The following is an 18,352-nucleotide window of genomic DNA, read 5'->3' on the forward strand; positions in this document are numbered from 1 at the left end:
ATGCCCTCAGTCTCTCTACAACTCCCGCCATTTTCTTCTCCCGCCAAACACACCAACACCCTCCAATCAAACAAGCCCCAATCCATCGATTCCCTACGTCTACTACCTGAAGATCCCTTTCGCAACTCCATAGCTTCCGTCCAGTTCTTGAATTCTTGTGCGGCCAATCGCGATCTGAAATCAGCAGCGTGCATTCACGCAGGCGTCTTGAAATCTGGCCTTGATCCCGACGTGTTCGTTGGCAATTCACTTCTGGATGCGTACGTGAAATGCCGGAGTTTGGAAGATGCTGTTAGACTGTTTGATCGAATGCCCGAGAGAAATGTTGTGTCCTGGACTTCAATGATATCAGGTCAATGCCAGAGCAGATTGCATGATGCGGCAATATCCACTTTCAAGAAGATGTTGGAGAGTGGGCCACCGCCTAATGAATTCACTCTCTCGGTCATGCTACAAGCTTGTACCCAAAAACAGGGCCTCGAGATGGGTAAGATGATACATGGTTATATAATTCGAAATGGGTACATCTGTGATCAGTTTATACAGAATTCTTTGATTGACATGTACTCGAAATCTGGGTCCTCGGTGGCTGCAGGGAAATTGATGGATAGATTGAGTTGTAGAGATGTTGTCTCTTGGACGTCTATAATTTCCGGTTGTGTTGTTGAAGGACTTGTCGAGAAGGCATTGGTTTTGTTCTTTGAGATGCAAGAAGATGGTGTTATGCCAAATGCAGTGACTATCATCAGCATCATCCATGCAATCTCTTTGGTGAATGAATTGAAATTTTTTAGGTGGATCCATGGCTGGGTTGTAAAAACAAATTTGTGTAGTGATCCTTTTGTGGTGAATTCTTTTGTGGAAATGTATTCTAGAAATGGGTTTGTTGAAGGTGTGAAGATTTTTGGTCAGTTCTGTTTTACGGGTGAATGTCGATATCTCAACCCATAGACTATGGCAACCCTTGTTCAAGATTGTGCCCATTCAGGTTCTTTGAAATGGGGCAAAGGGATACATGGGTTCTTGATTAAGCATGGATTTTTCCCGTACACCATGATGGAAAACTCTCATAGATATGTATGCAAAAACCAAACAGGTTGATTTGGCATATCAGCTCTTTACAATGATGAATGGAAGAGATGTAATCTCTTGGAACACCATGCTCTTATGCTATGTGAAGAACGACCATCCTTGTGATGCTCTGCAACTTCTCACTGAAATTCACAGCAATGGAAGAGATGTTTTGGCCCCTGATTTTGTCACAATGTTGAGTTGACTCCAAGCTTGTGCAGAGTTAGCATCATTGCAACAAGGCCAGATCATCCATGGATACATAACAAATTCAGGATTCGGGTGTGATGTTTATATTGGGAACTCCCTTATAGACATGTATGCCAAGTCGGGCAGGATTGATTTTGCAAAGTGGATCTTTGAGGACATGCCTACAAGGGATTTGGCTTCTTGGAATTCAATGATTGCAGTGTACGGAATCCATGGGGATGGTGTTTCTGCTCTATGGGTTTTTAGTGAGCTTGAGAGATTTGGGGCTCACCCTCCAAATGCAATAACGTTTCTTAACATTCTCGCAGCATGTGGGCATTCAGGACTGGTAAAAGAAGGATACGAGTGCTTTAACAAAATGAGTAGGGACTATGGCATTGAGCGTAGCATGGAGCATTTCGCTTGCATGGTCGATCTCTTGGGAAGGTCGGGACGACTCAAAGAAGCCGAAGATTTCATAGAAGAGATGCCTATGAGGCCTGGCCTGGCTGTATGGGGAGCTCTATTGGGTGCTTGTGCGCTTTTTGGCGAAGTTGAGATTGCAAAGAGAGTTGTGGAGAGGCTTTCTGTTTTAGATCCAGGAAGCAAGGCTTGGAGAGTGGCTATGTCCAATGTTTATGGAGCGGTTGGCAGATGGGATGATGCAGTGAGGTTGAGAGAGGAAATGAGGGGTGGTGAGGTCCTAGAAGAAGCAGGATGGAGCTGTGTGGAGGTAAGAGGGGAGAGCTTTAGATTCATGGTGGGAGATACAAGACATCCCAAGAGCACAACTATTTATGAGACATTGAATGGGATTGGAGACCAGATAAGAGATACTGCTTTGGTTGCTAAGAGATTCTGATACACATGGAAGTAGGGGAATTGGTCCAGTTGGTCTCTGGTTTGGATATTGAGATGAAAAGGACAGTTGATGCCAGGTGTTCTTCAGCTTTTCTTGACCCCGATTAAATGGCTGATGTTAAGTGGGAAGCCGGTCATTGAACTTTTGCCAAGCAATTATGAGAATTACTATTTCAAATCTAACTTGGCTAAGGTTTCCAAAGCCGACTGAAATTCCTGAAACAAGGTTATGATGACGGTGACAATGATGTGTCCATGATCATTTTGAGACTAAAACACATTGGTCCATGCAATTAGATGCAGTGTATAGAACATTCAAGAACTTGCTGAAAATGGGAGAGAAATGTAGAGGACACATGTTTTAGTTTTGTTGCAATCAAGTTTCTTACTTGCAATGTTGATTGCTAGCGAGTTTATGTATCCAAAAACAAATTGTCAATAATTTCTGCCCTAGAAATGCAATTCTAAAGCAATTTCTAAAACTAACATTAACTATCGATAATTTGTGATACCAGTGTAACTAGAAAGCATACTTCATGGAAGCTCTAAGATGTGCAGTACCTACAGTACTAGTTTCAGAACCTGAACAAACTCGACTTGGCCAAGTCACTCTCAACTCGATCAAATTGCTTCAAGACTTGAGAAAAAGCTCAATGGTCACAGCTGAGTCAAGACTCGGACAAAATAGACAAAAAATAAAAAATAAAAAAATGCATGGAATTTGACAAACTCAATTCAACTACCAGGACTCGACATTATATATATATATATATATATATATATATATATATATATATATTAGATATTACTCAAAAACTTGAAAGCAAAACCTCCATTGATTGATCGTGTTGAGTGATCCCTTGCCATATGGGGGAGGCATCCCAGCCTAAATGAAACCGTCTGAGTGATCCCTCACCATATCAGTGGATTGGATTAGTTTTTCTAGCACTATCCTTATTTCTCTCCTTTCTAGAACCTATTTGGTATTTCAAGGATATCAGTATTTCCTTGGATTAAAAGAAAAAAGAAAAACTCACCAAAGGAACTCAGTTCGGTACACACTGAAATTCAACATGAGTTACAAAATTTCAAATAATGAAAAAAATGGACGGGGCCAAGAGCATAGTGACAAATCTTGTACTTGGCAATTTCACGGCACAAAAATTTCTTTTGGAGATTTTCAAATTTTGAGGTTTTTCTTGGGATATTCTTGGTAAAATCTTTTTAAAAATGTTAAAAATTTCTCAAATTAGTAAATATATTTGAAATATAATTATTTACATAATAAATTCCCTGATTATTTGGGAATTTTACAAAAAACCACTCCTTCATATAGAATTTTTATTAGGGTTCCTTTTTCAAAAAGGATGTCAATAAGCTACCCCATCTATCTAAGTAGCTACATATGGAGTACCTCTTGTGATGCTCAAGTGAAATTCATCTCGACAACCCATATTAGGCCTGCCCCAAAAATTAGCCCCATCTATAATTCAAATGGACCACATGATTGGAAACAGTATATAGGGCAACCCTCACCCTCTAAATTGTTTCCCCCTGTGTGACCCACATAAATCATTGATGGGCTTGATGTTCGGGCTCTAAGCTTAAATTTTGACATAGCATCTAATGGTTGGAGTGGATTTCATATAATCATTGCAAGAGGCCTTATAAAAATAAAGGTCAACATCTCTCTCCCAACGGGCACCCGTGGCCACCTGATTACGAGTTGCGCAGATTTTATTTTTTTTTGGCTGGGTGCCTAACATAGTTTTACACATATAATTGTCAAAATGGATCTTACATAAACATTATGGCGGACCTGCAAAAAATATATTGGTGGGATAAATTCCCTTTAAATCTCTATTTCATGGAACAATTGAAGAGGGACGCCAACCTTATTTTCACGATGTCCACTATAATGTGAATATAAGATCCACTTCAACCATTGGATGTGTACTCTTACAGTAGACCAAGGGCTAAAAACTCATATTGGCTCGTGATTTAGGGAGGCCACACCAAAGGAAAAGGTTGGGAGAGACTTCCAACCTTCATTTTACAGGGCCTACTGCAAAGATTATATAAAATCCACTCAAGTCATTAGATGCCACACCAAAACTTAGGCCCACGACCCAAACATCAAGCCCATCCAAGGGAAACAGTTTGAAGAGTCAAAGTTACCCTACAAACTGTTTTCAATCACGTGGTCCACCTGAATCACGGGTGAGGCTGATTTACTGATGGGGTTATTTTTGGACCCTGGGCCTAAGACGAGGAGACACTTGGCTGTCATAGTGGATTTCACATAACATCACAGTACCGAGATGTAAATTCTAGACTAAGTAGGTAGTTTTTTGTAAATTTCCATTTTACTAATATTCAAGTTAAAATTGATAAACACACAATATTTTAAAACCTCGGTCATATTTATCACTTTGGTCAAAAGTAACTTCTTGAAAGGAAAAAAATCTAGTAATAATCAGAATATTATTGTGAATCAGACCTGCACAACACAAATCTAAATGTACATACCCATGGAGATGTGTTTGTATCAGGAAAAAAGACAGTGCCAATATAGGCAAATGATTAAATTTCTCTTGGCAATTTAATCAGTGGAAAACTGACCTACAAATTGATATTTTGAGTTTTAAAAAATCAAGAACAAGTGGCAGACCTTCGAGTTAGATTTCAGGTTTCTCGAACATCATGAATAATTGCATGCGTGCACTCAGAGATATTCTCCAGCGGGAAAACTCACATCTACATGAATCGCGCATCATGGCATGCATTTATCAGGCAAGTGTTTGGCTTGGCTTAGTCAATGGGTTGGTGTTTGACAAACCCCTACTTTCCAGCAAAATGACAAAAAAGAAGAAGAATGAAGATACTAGCAGCACACGCATGCATTGTTGTAGCCTACGCATTGCAACCAGAATATGAGCTGTATCCATCGCATGAGTAGTTCCACCACATAAAAATCTATGGGTGTATTTTGTCAGTCTAAAAAAGGGGGTACCCTGCATGATATCCAATCAGGCGGTGGCGGTAATTTAAGCAAAGCATAATTGCTGACTTTAGATAAGCAACAAGCAGCGCTAATTCCCAACATCCGCTCCAAGTGAGCCTGATAACAGTATCAGAGAAGGGGGAAAAAGAAGAAGAACAAGAAGGCTTTGCTGGGACACTTCACATCCTCCAAACTTTATTTCAACCATCAGATGAGAAGTGATCACCTAAAACAGGTTGGAGGTTAGTTTAAAATCCTTTTTTTATATGCCTTTCAGATTTTTATTTTTATTTTTTTTTACCAATGTCCTTGAAACTAACAGATGCAAAATGCTTGTAAAAATTGGGTGTTGTAGGTAAGTCAACCTACAGCCGGTTCTGGGTGATCAGTTCTCTAATCCAAACTAAATGCACTGGAGAAAGATGTGGACTTGTACTAGCAACCAACCATGCTCTTGAGCTCTTCTTTTAAAGTGACAACTGCACCGTGTAGGTCTACTTCTGAGCTTCATCCACCACATTATCAAAAATAGACTATCTCATAACAAATTCATATCTAGTGGGAGCTTCATCCATCACATTATATTTTTTTTAAAAAAAAAGACTCAAAATGAACTCATATCTAGTGGAGTTAAAACCCTCTCAACCATCATCAAAACAATAAAATCCATGGTGTCTGCTTGCCAAAATCTGAAACTAAAGCCCAAGTGTGCAAAATTAGGGGACTCCAGACCAACACATGCGCTTAAGATAGACTGGAGCTTCCTGGACCTGCACCAAAACCACCGCCTCCACGCCCAAAGCCTGGCCTTCCTCCAGGACCCTGCAAGTTACAACAAGGCATGCCTAATGAAATGTAGAAGAAGGAGGTTAATCAAGCATGATCAATTGGCAACCCCATACGGCATGCTTAGATGAAATGCAGAAGAAGGATAACCAAGCATGATCAGTAAGCAATCCCACAAGGCATGCTTAGATGAAATGCAGGAGAAGAGGGGATAAACAAGCATGATCAGTTTTTTTTTTTTTTTGAAAGGTTGCGAATACAGTCTCTTACACTCCCACATACACCACATGGGTTCTCCAACCCCTGACCTCAATGTAGAAACACAGTTTCTACCACTGAGCCATCAGTTGGCAACCCACATAAACAAACACTGCAAAGACATTGTCAGTGCTATCATCTCCAAACAGGAACACCTACTTCTGTTACAAAAACAGCCAAGCACTCAATCGTCAACCCCTGCAGGAGGAAGCCAAGTAATTCTAGGAAGGGTGCAGTGCAACAGCGTTGCTGGTTTTGGCAAGCACTGAACTAAAAAAAGGGTCAGAATGCCAAAATAAGCAAGAAAAAAGTGCCTCCATGGGAGATGCAAAAGTCTCAATGCAGCAAGTTGACGATTTGATGACACATGATGCTGTTGAAAGTCCTAGGATTAGCAGGCAGAGGAAAAATCAAGGATCACAGTTGGTGCCAGGCTTGTGCGAAGAATCACATCGAGTTGAATGAGTCTTGAGTTTGCTGATTTTTATTTTTATTTTTTTTCGAATTAGTAACTGAAATTGTATTACTAACGAAGGATCAGAAGATCCAGAAAACAAAGCAAAATGCAGAAAGTGACACTCAAAGTCAAGATACCTAGCAAGGAGAGCAAAGGACCACTAGATAAAATGAAGTGTTTAATTTGGATCCATAACCTGACCCCGTGCCACAATATTTGACGATTCATTACAAACATCCAAGGGAGACATCCTCCAGACTTTGGAGGACAGAGAAGCCCATTCAATGATTGACCCTATGAATTTGCCCCAAGGATCCTAGTTCCAGATTCTTTAACCATTTCTAGAGGCGACGACCGAAACTCATTCACCAAGCCCAAGAGTGATTGGAAGTCCTCTAATTCCTCTTCTTTTAAGTTCCAAATATGTACATCAGATCAAGTTCGGTATTAACAATGGGGATTTGTTATGTCATCCAAACTTCTTTTCTTCAGGCATGTTTGAATCCTGCCTATGTTCTCATTAATGCCAAAATGGACTGAGATGGCAATAAGAAGTGGTCTTGGCAAACAAAAATCATTTGCACAAGTGCAAATTTGTCATGCCATTCAAACTTGTTTTCTTCAGGCATGTTTGAATGCCACCCATTTTCTCTTGTTTTAATTAATGCCAAAACATGACTGAGATAGCAATAAAAAAAAAAAATGGTCTTGGTTAGGGGGAGGCAGCAGACTGAGATACCAATAAAAAGTGGTCTTGGTTAAACAAAAATAATTTGGGGGAGGTGGTAAATACCGCCTCCCACACAAGTGCAAATTTGTTGCAAAAGTGCAGGGCCCAAACTGTCCAACTTAACATGATAAGGGCTTTATAGTCTTTGTAAGAATGTAGCAGCTGCCACAGGGTTGAATCAAAATAAACACTGGAACCACTGGTGGGTGTAACAACTGCATGAATAAATACGATGCCCTCACATCCACAGCTTTCCTTCATGTTTTGTGCACTAGTGAGGTACCGTACTGACTCAACTATGATATGTTTGACTTGAGTCGCCATTACTTGGATGAAGCTCTAAATCTATGGTCAGCTAGAAGCAACAAAATCGCTTTCAAGGTTGGAGAATCATGAAATTCTCCAATTCGAGTTACTCATGTGTTCAGTCTACACAACCATACATTCCAAGGAATCGCTTTCAAGGTTGGGGAATCATAAAATTCTCCAACTCAATTTACTCCCGTGGTCAGTCTACACAACCATACATTCCAAGTAAGGGCCTCACTGACAGAAAAAAGGAGTTAGGCACCTTTTTCTACCCGTACAACGTGCGATCTCTACTTTATAGGATTTTCAAATATGTGGTTGAACTCTAGCGCTGCTAGTTTTGGCCTTACTTCGCAAAACCCATAGGGGCCAGGGCGGACAATGAAGAAAAGAGTAATCTAGCCTTGCTTCACAAAGCCGATGGCTCAAAACAGACAAAAAGAGAAATCAAACCTAGTGTTGCCCTCTGGAATGAACAAAATATCTCAAATGGTAGTTGTTGTGGCCTTTTTATAGGCCACATCACCATTGGTCCCTGGGTGACTGACAATGATGTAAGTCCCTTTACTTTCTATTTTTACGAAACTACATGTCAGACACCATTTAAAAAATCAGAAGTTAGCTAGGTGGACCATAGATCAACAAGGACTGACGATGCACCTTACTTGTGATTTCCAAAATAGTGTTTGACACCTCTTGGTTCGTAAAAACAAAAAGGGGCTGACATCACCATCGGTCATGGTGTAGATGCCCATAAACAGGTTATAACGGTTGTCGTTTGAGACATTTTTGTTTATTCCAATGAACGATGAGGTTTTTTTTTTTTTTTTTGAAACGAGTGTAAGGTGAGTATGATGCTCCAAAGCCAAAGGGAAGAGAGACGAGAGAAGCCCAGCCGCCCCATCCCAACCACACATCCAAGCCATACAAACCCAGTTTCTAGCCAACTTAAGCTTCTTTAATAGTCCAGATTCGATGACGTAGGGAGGGTATTGGAGATATTCAAGCACCTGTTCCACAAATGAGTATCGAGTCTCTCTTTCCTCTCTCACATCTCCATAGTGCGCAGCCATTCCATGTGATTCTACTACAACATTCCACTTCTTTATTCATGCTGCAACATTTACTTTCATTTTATCTTTATTTCGTAATATTTCCCTCTTTCCACTTTTACTTTGTTACTTGCCTTAAGCTATTGGCTCTGTGAAGCAATGCTAGGCCTCATTTCTCTTTTTGCTTGCCCTAAGCCATCGGCTCTTTGAAGTAAGGCCAGATACAGCAACACCAGAGTTTTATTGCATTCAAAAAAAAAAACTTTAAAATCCCATAAAGTAGAGACCGCACGTCATACAGGCGAAAAAGGATGCCTAGCCCCTTCTGCTTCTGTCACTAACGCCCGTACTCGGAATCTACAGTCGTAGACTAACTGTAGGAGTCTTACGATTCCCCAACTAATAAGTAATTCTATGGTTTCTAACTAGCTTTAGATTCTAAGCTTCATTTGGCAAGTCGTGCCTCCAAGTGTTATGTAATATCTCATTTGAGTCAAATCACACCCCAATCATACAAACACCAAAAGAAAGCAAGACAAATCTGAGGAAGTGATGCCACTGCTCACACCGGAGCGTTCACACAACCAAAAATACAATCTCTATGCAAATTACCATCCCAAACCCCTTTGGGTAATTCCCCAATATGAGACCGCTTAATTAAGCAACTTCAAATATTTTCCAGTAATCTTTACAACTTCTCACCAATAGAAGTGTGATTACTACCCTCTGTATGCCCCAAGATCTTCCCTCTTGTCCTTTAGAAACCCTCCCTAAAAAGGACATACTACATGGTTATCATTGCAAGTATCCTCCAAGAAATCAGCATATAGTCCAAATGAAGAATTCAACATCAGCATAACAATCCAAGATCATATATGCTACAGGGGCGTTTTGGTGCAACCAAAAAGGAATTTTTCTGATTTTTTAATTGGATGGGTGTGATGACAGCAAAAGTTTCAATTGATGGTTTAAATTTGGTCCACTATCGGGGACCACCTAAAAAACCGATCGGCTTGGGCAAGTGAAGGCTCTTCAACATGACAAATTAAGTCCTTGCACATGTGTGACACATCAACACGTGTGGATATGGTCCCTAAATATTTATGTGCAATGTAACATTGCCTGAGACCACTTTAAACTAACACGTTAGTTACCTTTGCAAAAATGAAAACAAATGAAGATGAGCAACATCCAAACACGCATTTAAGGTTTAAAAAACTCAATTGCAAAGTCCAATTTGACCAGAGCCAACACTGTCACTACATGTTTGGTTTTAGCAAAAACCAACAAGTGAGAAAGTGATTTTTCCCAAAACATACATGTTTGGGAAAGACTTGGTTCTTTCTCATGCAAAGCCAAGATGACTTGTCCAAGGCAGCTTGATATTGACAAGTCTTCATTCCTTCTGATAGCAATCATTATAAGCCAAGCATGCCAAACCAACTCTTACAATCAATGAGAAGGGGTAACTCACATCATCTCACATTAGCCCCACAACTACTCATCTTGAAATGTCAAACAACCATGGTAAATAATGTCTACCTAAGGGTATAATTGAGTAAAACTAGGATCTGGTCAACGAATACTCAAAAGCCAAAATCTTGTGTCATGGGTAGGGCAAGGATTGCCCAAAAGCTCATTAGTACAATCATATTAAAATACTTCATTAATAATACCACAGTTTGGATTTGTTGCTTGCTTGACATGATTCACTAAAAATTCTAAATTATTGATTAGTCCAAAGTTAAATATATTGTAAATCTGGATCTCAAGTTTGGGGAAAGGGGATTCCTCATCCTTATCAAGTATCCAAATTACGAGGGGCATTCAAATGAATAAAAGAACATAAACTTATAAAAAAGTAAGGAAACATGTGATTCGACCAAAATCCCAAGGTATAGTGTTAAGGGCCTTAAAGTGGCACAATTTCCCAAAAATCAACTTGTGCATGCTAAGATGAGAATCCAAAAGTCATGCGAGCAAATGGCCACACAAGCTGGTTGATCTAAGATCTAATTAATCCTACCATCCCGAATATCTTAATTAATGATCTGAACCAAATTTACAGTCTAATGATCAACAATCAACTTTGATAACCATATAACTGATCCCATAGGCCCCACAAGTTAAAGTCGATTGTGGGATCACCTATTTGGTCATCAATTTTGTAGTTTTAAATTATTTACTTAGTTTATAGGGTGAGATTGGATCAAGATTTAGTTAATAATCACTTTAGCATGATATCGTTAATAAACTTCTCTTTTGTATTTCCGTCACTTTCTTGGTAAGTCTCTTTTGAGGCACCAAACAATGTCCAAATGACATGAAATTGGTACTGTTTGATAGCATATCGAGTAAGCTTTCAAATGAGCTCAAGATAATGCAACTTCGGGGCCGCTTGGGTGAGATATCACCCATTTACATAAGGCTCATTAGGTAGTGATGGGATTTAAGGACAACTTATTTTCTATTATTAGGGACTCTATCTTTTTTTTTTAAAGCTTATATGAGGCTATGTTATGGAAGTGCAATACATTATTAATATTATTTGAATAAACCTTCTTTCTTTTCTTGTTTCTTTATTTGGTAGAAGATTTGGAGAGGGAGTTTTTCGCGATATCTAGCATTTGGGTAGAGGATTGTTGGGTTTTTCCCACAATCTCCTTCTTCTTTTCATTGATCTATTTGCCATCTCCTTTTAGGGTACGCATTATTTGGTATCAGAGCAAATGCTACTCTTGGGAAATTGAAAGAAGGCAATTTCATCATCTCAATCATTCCATTTCTTCTTTTCCATCTTCCCCAATCCTTCATCTTCCATTTTATTTTCCTTTTCCCTCTTCCCTTACCCTAAATCCTACCTTTTCCCTTTTCTGAAAACCCTACCATACCAAGTAAAAAATAAAAATAAAAAACTCGAACACCTAAAAAACCCTGATTGCACCCAATTCCTACCCTACCAAATCCCAATCCCATTCCAACCCAACCATTCCCTTGCCTTTTTTTGCTCGCAAAGCCCATCCCAAAACTCTTTAAGTCTAGAACTCAAGCCCAAAATTCACCCTATATTCTTTCACGTTCTTTCTTAGACATGTCATGCATAGGAAGATGTTTAAATGCCTCATACAATTATCCCCTATTCGGACTCCTATGACATTCCATATCCATCGCATTATTCTTATCCGAGTTACTTCGATGATCAGGATTATCCTTCGTATTACCGGAGTCGGTCATACCCATCTTCACATTTGTGCCTTATAGTGATTCCTTTCAACACCATCTCAATATTATGAACAATGACAACCACATATCGATTATTTAAAAGCCTCCTATTGCACGGAAATGTTAGTGACAACTAAGAATGTTCAATAGACGGGAGGATAATCTATGAGAACTTAAGAAGGAAATTAGAGAATTCAAGAAGGTGATAAGAGCTTGCTTCGAGGCCTTGATTGAACAAGAAAAGTGCTATGTACTTCAATGCATTGTCTATGGAATTCCTATGCATGATGTGTGTGAAGCAAGTGTGGTGACTCAAGAAGAATCCACTATTGGCTTACTCGATGAATCAATGGATACACGTACTGATGGATCAATAACTCGATCAAAGAAAGCACCAATGAAAATGGATGATCCACCATCGAATGACAAGGTAGAGGAGATTGGTTTAACAAGTATGGACGATTCAATGATTGAAAAAATGGATAGTTTCATGATCACCATGGTGCCATCTCAATGTAAATCAAGTCCCATAGATCAAAACCGACTGTGATGAAGAGTCCGCAATCAACGTCTAGAACATAGAGGAAAACCAATAAGGGAAAGAAAAGATGGTGCATATCTCAATGTTGTATTATGCACAAGCTGCCCGTCAAGCATGCAAGTCTCCGCATCAACTACCAACAAGCAAAAGCAAAGAAGACACTCTACATACGAGAATCTACATAGAAAATTATGCCCACGAATTTAAACTCAAGAATGAGTTGGGTGGAATTAATGCAACCAAATGACCACACAAGTTGGTCGATCTCAGATTTGATCAATCCTACCATTCAAATTGTCTTGATTGATGATCTGGACCATGTAAATCGTCTGATAATCAATTGGGTGGGATCAACGATCAACTAAAATTGTGGGCCTATGGGATCAATCATATGGTCATCAATTTCATAGGTTTTATTTATTTAATTAGTTTTTAGGGTGAGACTAAGTCATGAATTAGTTAATAAATTCTTTTGTATTTATTTCACTTCCTTGGGAGGCCTCTTTTGGAGCACCAAAAGATGTCCAAATGACACAAAATTGGTCTTGTTTGATAGCGTATTAAATAAGCTTTCAAACAAGCCCAAGATCATGCATTTCTTGGGCCATTTGGGTGAGATATGGCCCGTTTACATTAGGCTCATATGGTAATAATGGGATTTAGGGGCAGTTTGGTCATTTTCTATTGTTAAGGATTCTCTCTTCTTAAGCCTCAGTAAAGCTATTTTAGGGAGGTGTGATGCGTTATTATGATGATTTGAATAAAACTTCTTTCGTTTTTCATTTCTTTATTTGGTAGAAGACATCATAGCAGCATGCTACTAGGACAAGATCAATCAACAAATTCATTAAGATATTTGTGCCACAAGGAACCCGTTACAACCAGAAGGGAATCACAGTTCTACCAAACACAAATAATGTAAATTTCAGAGTTTTTATAAAAGTCTACATAGAAAAACAAGGCATCAGACAAAAGCTCTATTCAGTTAGATCTATCACACTCACACATAACACATTCCAATAAACACATGCTTTGAACATATCAAGCCACAATAGCAGAGTATGCAAACAACAGATGCATTCTAAAAATACAGGGGCGGTCATTCTCCTTTTGTCAGAAGGGATACAAAACCAATAAATTTTTTTTCTATCGTAAGAAGCTACCTCAACAAACAAGTGATAGCAGAACAGCCAATAAGATCCAAGTACAAAACTTATAACAATAAACAATTTTACGATAATAAAACATATACTGGGTGTGTTCAGTTGAACCAAATTCCATGAAATTTCATGAATAAGCAGTCTTAGTTTGGTGCAAAGTTTCATGAAATTTGGTGAAACCAAACAACCTCGAGAAAAAGGTAACATCACAATTACCCTAAATGAAGGCTGGAATTCAGGTGGAGCTCCTCCCTTATCACCACCAAACTCACCCGGAGGCCCCCTCGGGCCTCCACGATAACCATCGCGGTCCCCACCAAACCTTGGACGATCACCTTCAAAGCGAGGTGGGCCCCTGCATTTCCACACACATAAGACAAATTCACAAGGAATTGCCCTCAAAAGAAAAGAAAGACAGGAGGAGGAGGGCAGACGAACCGGGGACGATCCCCAGGTGGGCCACCGCCCATGGGCCTGCCGGCAGGCTTGACGGACTTCTTCAAAGTGGCAGGGACGATCTCCGATGGTAGATTGAGGTAGTTCCGTAGGAACTCGATCCCGTCGTTGGTCAGATACCAGTAGTAGTGCATCCAAGCGAAAGTCTCACGAACGTATTCCTTGGATTTGAAGCTCTGCATGAGCTTAATAACCTGGAGATTCGGGACATCGATATCCGGATGCTTCGCGAGGTTATAGTCCTTCTTCGCATAGCAAACACCCTCTGAAAAAAACGAAGGAGGAAAAGAGAAAGACATATCAGATGAGGGGAAGAGAAGAAGGGTGCGTTTGGATGCAACCCGAATTGCAAGCGGATCTGATTGTTATTTGGGTCGACTCCAAACGGAGAACGGAGAGGAAGTGAGACCTTGGAAGAGGTATTTGGAGATCTCCTTGCGGTTCTTCTCTGGAATGATCTGAGATGATAAATGGAGGAAATCATTAGATAGAATGGAACGAGAGAGATAGAAAGAGAAGAAAGAGAGAGGGAGGTTACCATTGTTGCGAGTTGGGAAGAGCGAGTCGTCAAACCCTAGAAATCTCTCACTCTGTAATCACGAAGGGCTTTAAAACCCTAGATGACCAGCTTTTATAGTAGCCGTCGCAGGGTCTCTAACGTGCGCCACGGCTTTAGGAGGATGGTAACGGAATCGGAAATTGGATTGCGTACTGAGTTACTCAGTCGGCTGTTATCGTACTGACTAAACTCAGTTGGGCCCACCATGAATGTACGTAGTCTATCCACGCCGTCCATCCTTTTTTCCATATAATTTAAGGAGTTGAGTACAAAATTGAAGCATATCCAAAGATAAAGCGGATCATACCACAGGAAACAGTGGGAATAATGATTTCCACCGTTGAAACCTTTCTAGGCCCCACAGTGATGTTTATTTTCCATCCAACCTGTTCATGTGATCTGGATGAAGGGAAAAAATTAAAATAATCTGGATCCAAAACTCCTGTGGCCCTCAAAATATTTTCAACGGTAGATTTCAATTCACACTTTTTCCTATGGTGTGGTTCATTTGTGGGTTGAATATATTTTATTTTTGGGCTAAAGCCCTAAAAATATCCAATAAAATGTATGAACGGAGTGGATAAAATACAAAAATTATGGTGAACCTGACAGAGTTTACTCAGTGCAGTGAGCGTACTGAGTTACTCAGTTCGCAATCCACTTCCACGGAAGCGTATTAGCTGGTGTACCTCACACCAGCTATGTAGCTGGTGTATTGACATCGCAAGTTCTGTTAGTCTTATCATGGGTTATGTATTATATCCAAACCGCCCATCCATTTGGAGAGCTCCTATTAAATATTTAGACGAAAAATAAGACAAATATAACTATCAAGTGGACCACACTGGAAAAAACAGTGGGGGATTGAACGTTTTCCATTGAAACCCTTTTTGGGGTCACATAAGTTTTGGATCAATATGAAATTTGTTTTTCCTCTTCATTCCGGTTTTTGTGACCTTATGAACAGATTGAATGGAAAATAAACATTATGGTTGACCCTGTGAATTGTTTAATGGTGAAAATCATTATCTTTGTTGCTATTTGTAGTGTGGTTCAAATGATCTTTGGATATAATTCATTTTTTCGATAATGCTCTAAAATGATCTCTAAAAATCGATGAACAGTATAGATATAATAAATACATTACTGTGGGGCCCATGTAACTTTGATCTCCTTTAAACCGTTTGTACAACTCGAAGCTGGAGGAGCGTCAGTACATCACTGTGGGGCCCATGTAACTTTGATCTCCTTTAAACCGTTCATACAACTCGGAGCTGGAGCGTCAGTGCTCGTTTTCGCACGACATGAACCTACAACAGCCATATAGCTGGTGTGTGGTACACCAGCCAATCCACCTCCGATAGTAACGGGCCGGACATCGAATGCGGCCCAGCTTTGCCCAGGCTGTTGGGTCTGGCAGGGATGGCTCGATCCATTTTCGAGCCAGTCTTATTAGCTCAACCCATCTTAGCAAGGCGAAATTCATATTCCATCTTAGCAAGGCGACATTCATATTCTAATCCTCATTTAGGTAACACATGAATGTTGCATGTGGACTAGCGGTTTCATTTTTCTAAATATATATTTCATTATTAATATGCGTCCTACCTGATCAGTGGATGGATTAAGAACATTCTCATGAGGAGGCCTAAGCTGGTGTAAAGTATGTCTAGAACCAGCCCAGGAGTTGAAAATACGGTGCTCTAAGCCGGCCTTGTATCAATAGATAAGGATTCTAGGTCGAAGCCAAACCAGCCTACCAGCCAAGTACCCATTCCAGCTTCCACGACAAATACAGGCCAAGCTAAATGGATGGTGGGCGAGGCTCGAGCTAAAAATATGGTCCACTTAAGTAAATGGGTTGGACTCAGTTGAAAACTATCAAACTGAACCCGTCCTTATGGGCCAGCTGACCCTGAACTGAATAAAAAATAATACAAGATAAGCATGGGTGCATAAATGTGATTTTCGATATATATATATAGCTCCATTTTCCATCCTTAAAATTAGCTTTTGGGTCAAGGCTGGTTGGTTGAGCCTAAGCCAATTAAAATTAAATGGATTGGTTGGGCATGGACTTGGTGAATTTTGAAGGGGTCAGCTCAGCCATATTGAAATGGGTTGTGGCTCTCGGTTACAGCCTAAGACCAATGCACATCATGGCTAAAAATGGGGATTCAATATGGTGGTCCAACAAGCCACTTCCGTTAGGGTCTGTTTGGGTAGAAAAATCAGGATCGAGCCTGATCATGCTTCTAGTAAACTCCATGCTCTCTACATCATACTTACAGCCATGTTCAGGTTCATCTAGAATTTTGGAAAATGTAATTAAACAGTGCTTCTCAAGTATGGAGAGTTTGACATGAAAGACATGGGCCTGAAAGACTTAAAATCCTGTTTTGCGGATCCCCTGCCAAACAGAGCCTCAGGAAGTAGGCCAATTCTCATTGATGGAAAGTGAGTTCCAAAGTAGGCATTTGGGGCATGACTATATGTGCATAGGGCCGCACTAGGTAAGTGTCTTGATCCTCAAATGATGGGCCCATGCAAATGCTGGCTTGCTCTGCCCTAAATTTCCAATGGTATGTATGGAAACGAGTTGATGTGGCAGGAACAATGCAAGTCAAGAAGAGAGGAAGCGGTTTGTAAGGCATGGGAAAAGGGAAGGCGCCACTGAAAAATCTATTTGATCAGTGGTTTGCAATGCATGTCGAGACTTTAGCATTTGAATTTGAGGTTGTGTCTCAGTCATCCAAACCCTTTATACAACAGGCCTTGATGTGGCCGAGGATGTGTACAAATTTTAAATTTTGAATGTTTCAATCCTCTGGTCACTCTATTCTTTTCCTCTAAACACGGACAATCTCTTGTAAATGTTCTTTTGTGGGCAATCTATGCGCAATCTATGCGGTCCTCTCTCTCTCTCTCTCTCTCTCTCTCTCTCTCTCTCTCTCTCTCTCTTCCCGTCATCCGATCAAAGTGATCTTTTGGGAAGGTCTAAGGTGGCCCATTATGGACTGCAAATCAATGATTGGATATTCTCTATTATAAGTTTATAACTAATATGGATTATCCATTTTCCAATGGCTAGGATCACCCAATCCAAGTGACATTTAAGAGGACGGCAATCAAAGTTGGCCTCGCAAGTGGTCCATATCAATGATTCGACCTTCTTCGTTACAATCAATATGAATTGTCCATTTTACTAGCCATTGATCAGACAGTTAAGATCATCCAATGAAAAGTGATCTTTTGGGTGGGATGTGCAATTAAAGGTGGGCCCCACATGATAGATGGTCCAAATCAATGATTGGATCTTCTATGCTATAATCAACATGGATCGAATGGCTAGGATCGTCCCATCAAAGCAACTTTTAAGATGAATGACCAATCAAAGATGGGCCCCACATGATGAATGGTCTAGATCAATGTACCTTCATCATAATCATTATGGACTGTTCATTTTCATCAAGTGGCTATGATCATCCGACCCAGGCGACTTTTAAGAGAGGGAGATTAAAGGTGGGCCCCATATTATTGATGCTTCATATCAATGATTAGATCTTCTCTATTATAATCTATACAAACCGTCCATTTTACTTATCACTGATCAGATGGCAAGGATCATCCAATCAAAGCGATCTTTTCGGTGGGACATTCAATTGAAGTTGGGCTCTACATGATGGATGGTCCAAAT

The 18,352-nt window shown here is 40.0% G+C and overlaps 2 protein-coding genes across 2 annotated transcripts; one reads left to right on the forward strand and one right to left on the reverse strand.

Annotated features, from left to right (window-relative positions):
• On the forward strand, positions 1-2,122 carry LOC131233680 (pentatricopeptide repeat-containing protein DOT4, chloroplastic-like). Its single transcript, XM_058230470.1, has 2 exons — positions 1-925; positions 1,293-2,122. The coding sequence occupies exons 1-2, from the start codon at positions 1-3 to the stop codon at positions 2,120-2,122; spliced, it is 1,755 nt and encodes a 584-aa protein (XP_058086453.1).
• A 3,557-nt stretch (positions 2,123-5,679) lies between these two features.
• On the reverse strand, positions 5,680-14,741 carry LOC131233968 (small ribosomal subunit protein eS10z-like). The gene is made up of 5 exons (XM_058230880.1): positions 14,635-14,741; positions 14,506-14,554; positions 14,079-14,361; positions 13,857-13,995; positions 5,680-5,947 (listed from the first exon to the last, which is right to left on the reverse strand). The coding sequence occupies exons 1-5, from the start codon at positions 14,635-14,637 to the stop codon at positions 5,870-5,872; spliced, it is 552 nt and encodes a 183-aa protein (XP_058086863.1). The 5' UTR covers positions 14,638-14,741; the 3' UTR covers positions 5,680-5,869.
• Between the last annotated feature and the right edge of the window lie 3,611 nt (positions 14,742-18,352).

The sequence above is a fragment of the Magnolia sinica genome, chromosome 18 (assembly GCF_029962835.1).
Source record: "Magnolia sinica isolate HGM2019 chromosome 18, MsV1, whole genome shotgun sequence".
Lineage (NCBI taxonomy): Eukaryota > Viridiplantae > Streptophyta > Magnoliopsida > Magnoliales > Magnoliaceae > Magnolia > Magnolia sinica.

What these genes read in the sequence shown, in the direction of transcription:
- LOC131233680 (XM_058230470.1), top strand. Translation starts at nt 1, where the DNA reads ATGCCCTCAGTCTCTCTACAACTCCCGCCATTTTCTTCTCCCGCCAAA. An exon ending in TGGTCAGTTCTGTTTTACGG is followed by an intron (nt 926 to 1,292) that starts GTGAATGTCGAT and finishes AAGCTTGTGCAG; the next exon opens with AGTTAGCATCATTGCAACAA.
- LOC131233968 (XM_058230880.1), bottom strand. An exon ending in CCACCTGGGGATCGTCCCCG is followed by an intron (nt 13,996 to 14,078) that starts GTTCGTCTGCCC and finishes GTGGAAATGCAG; the next exon opens with GGGCCCACCTCGCTTTGAAG. An exon ending in AATTCCAGCCTTCATTTAGG is followed by an intron (nt 5,948 to 13,856) that starts GTAATTGTGATG and finishes TGTAACTTGCAG; the next exon opens with GGTCCTGGAGGAAGGCCAGG.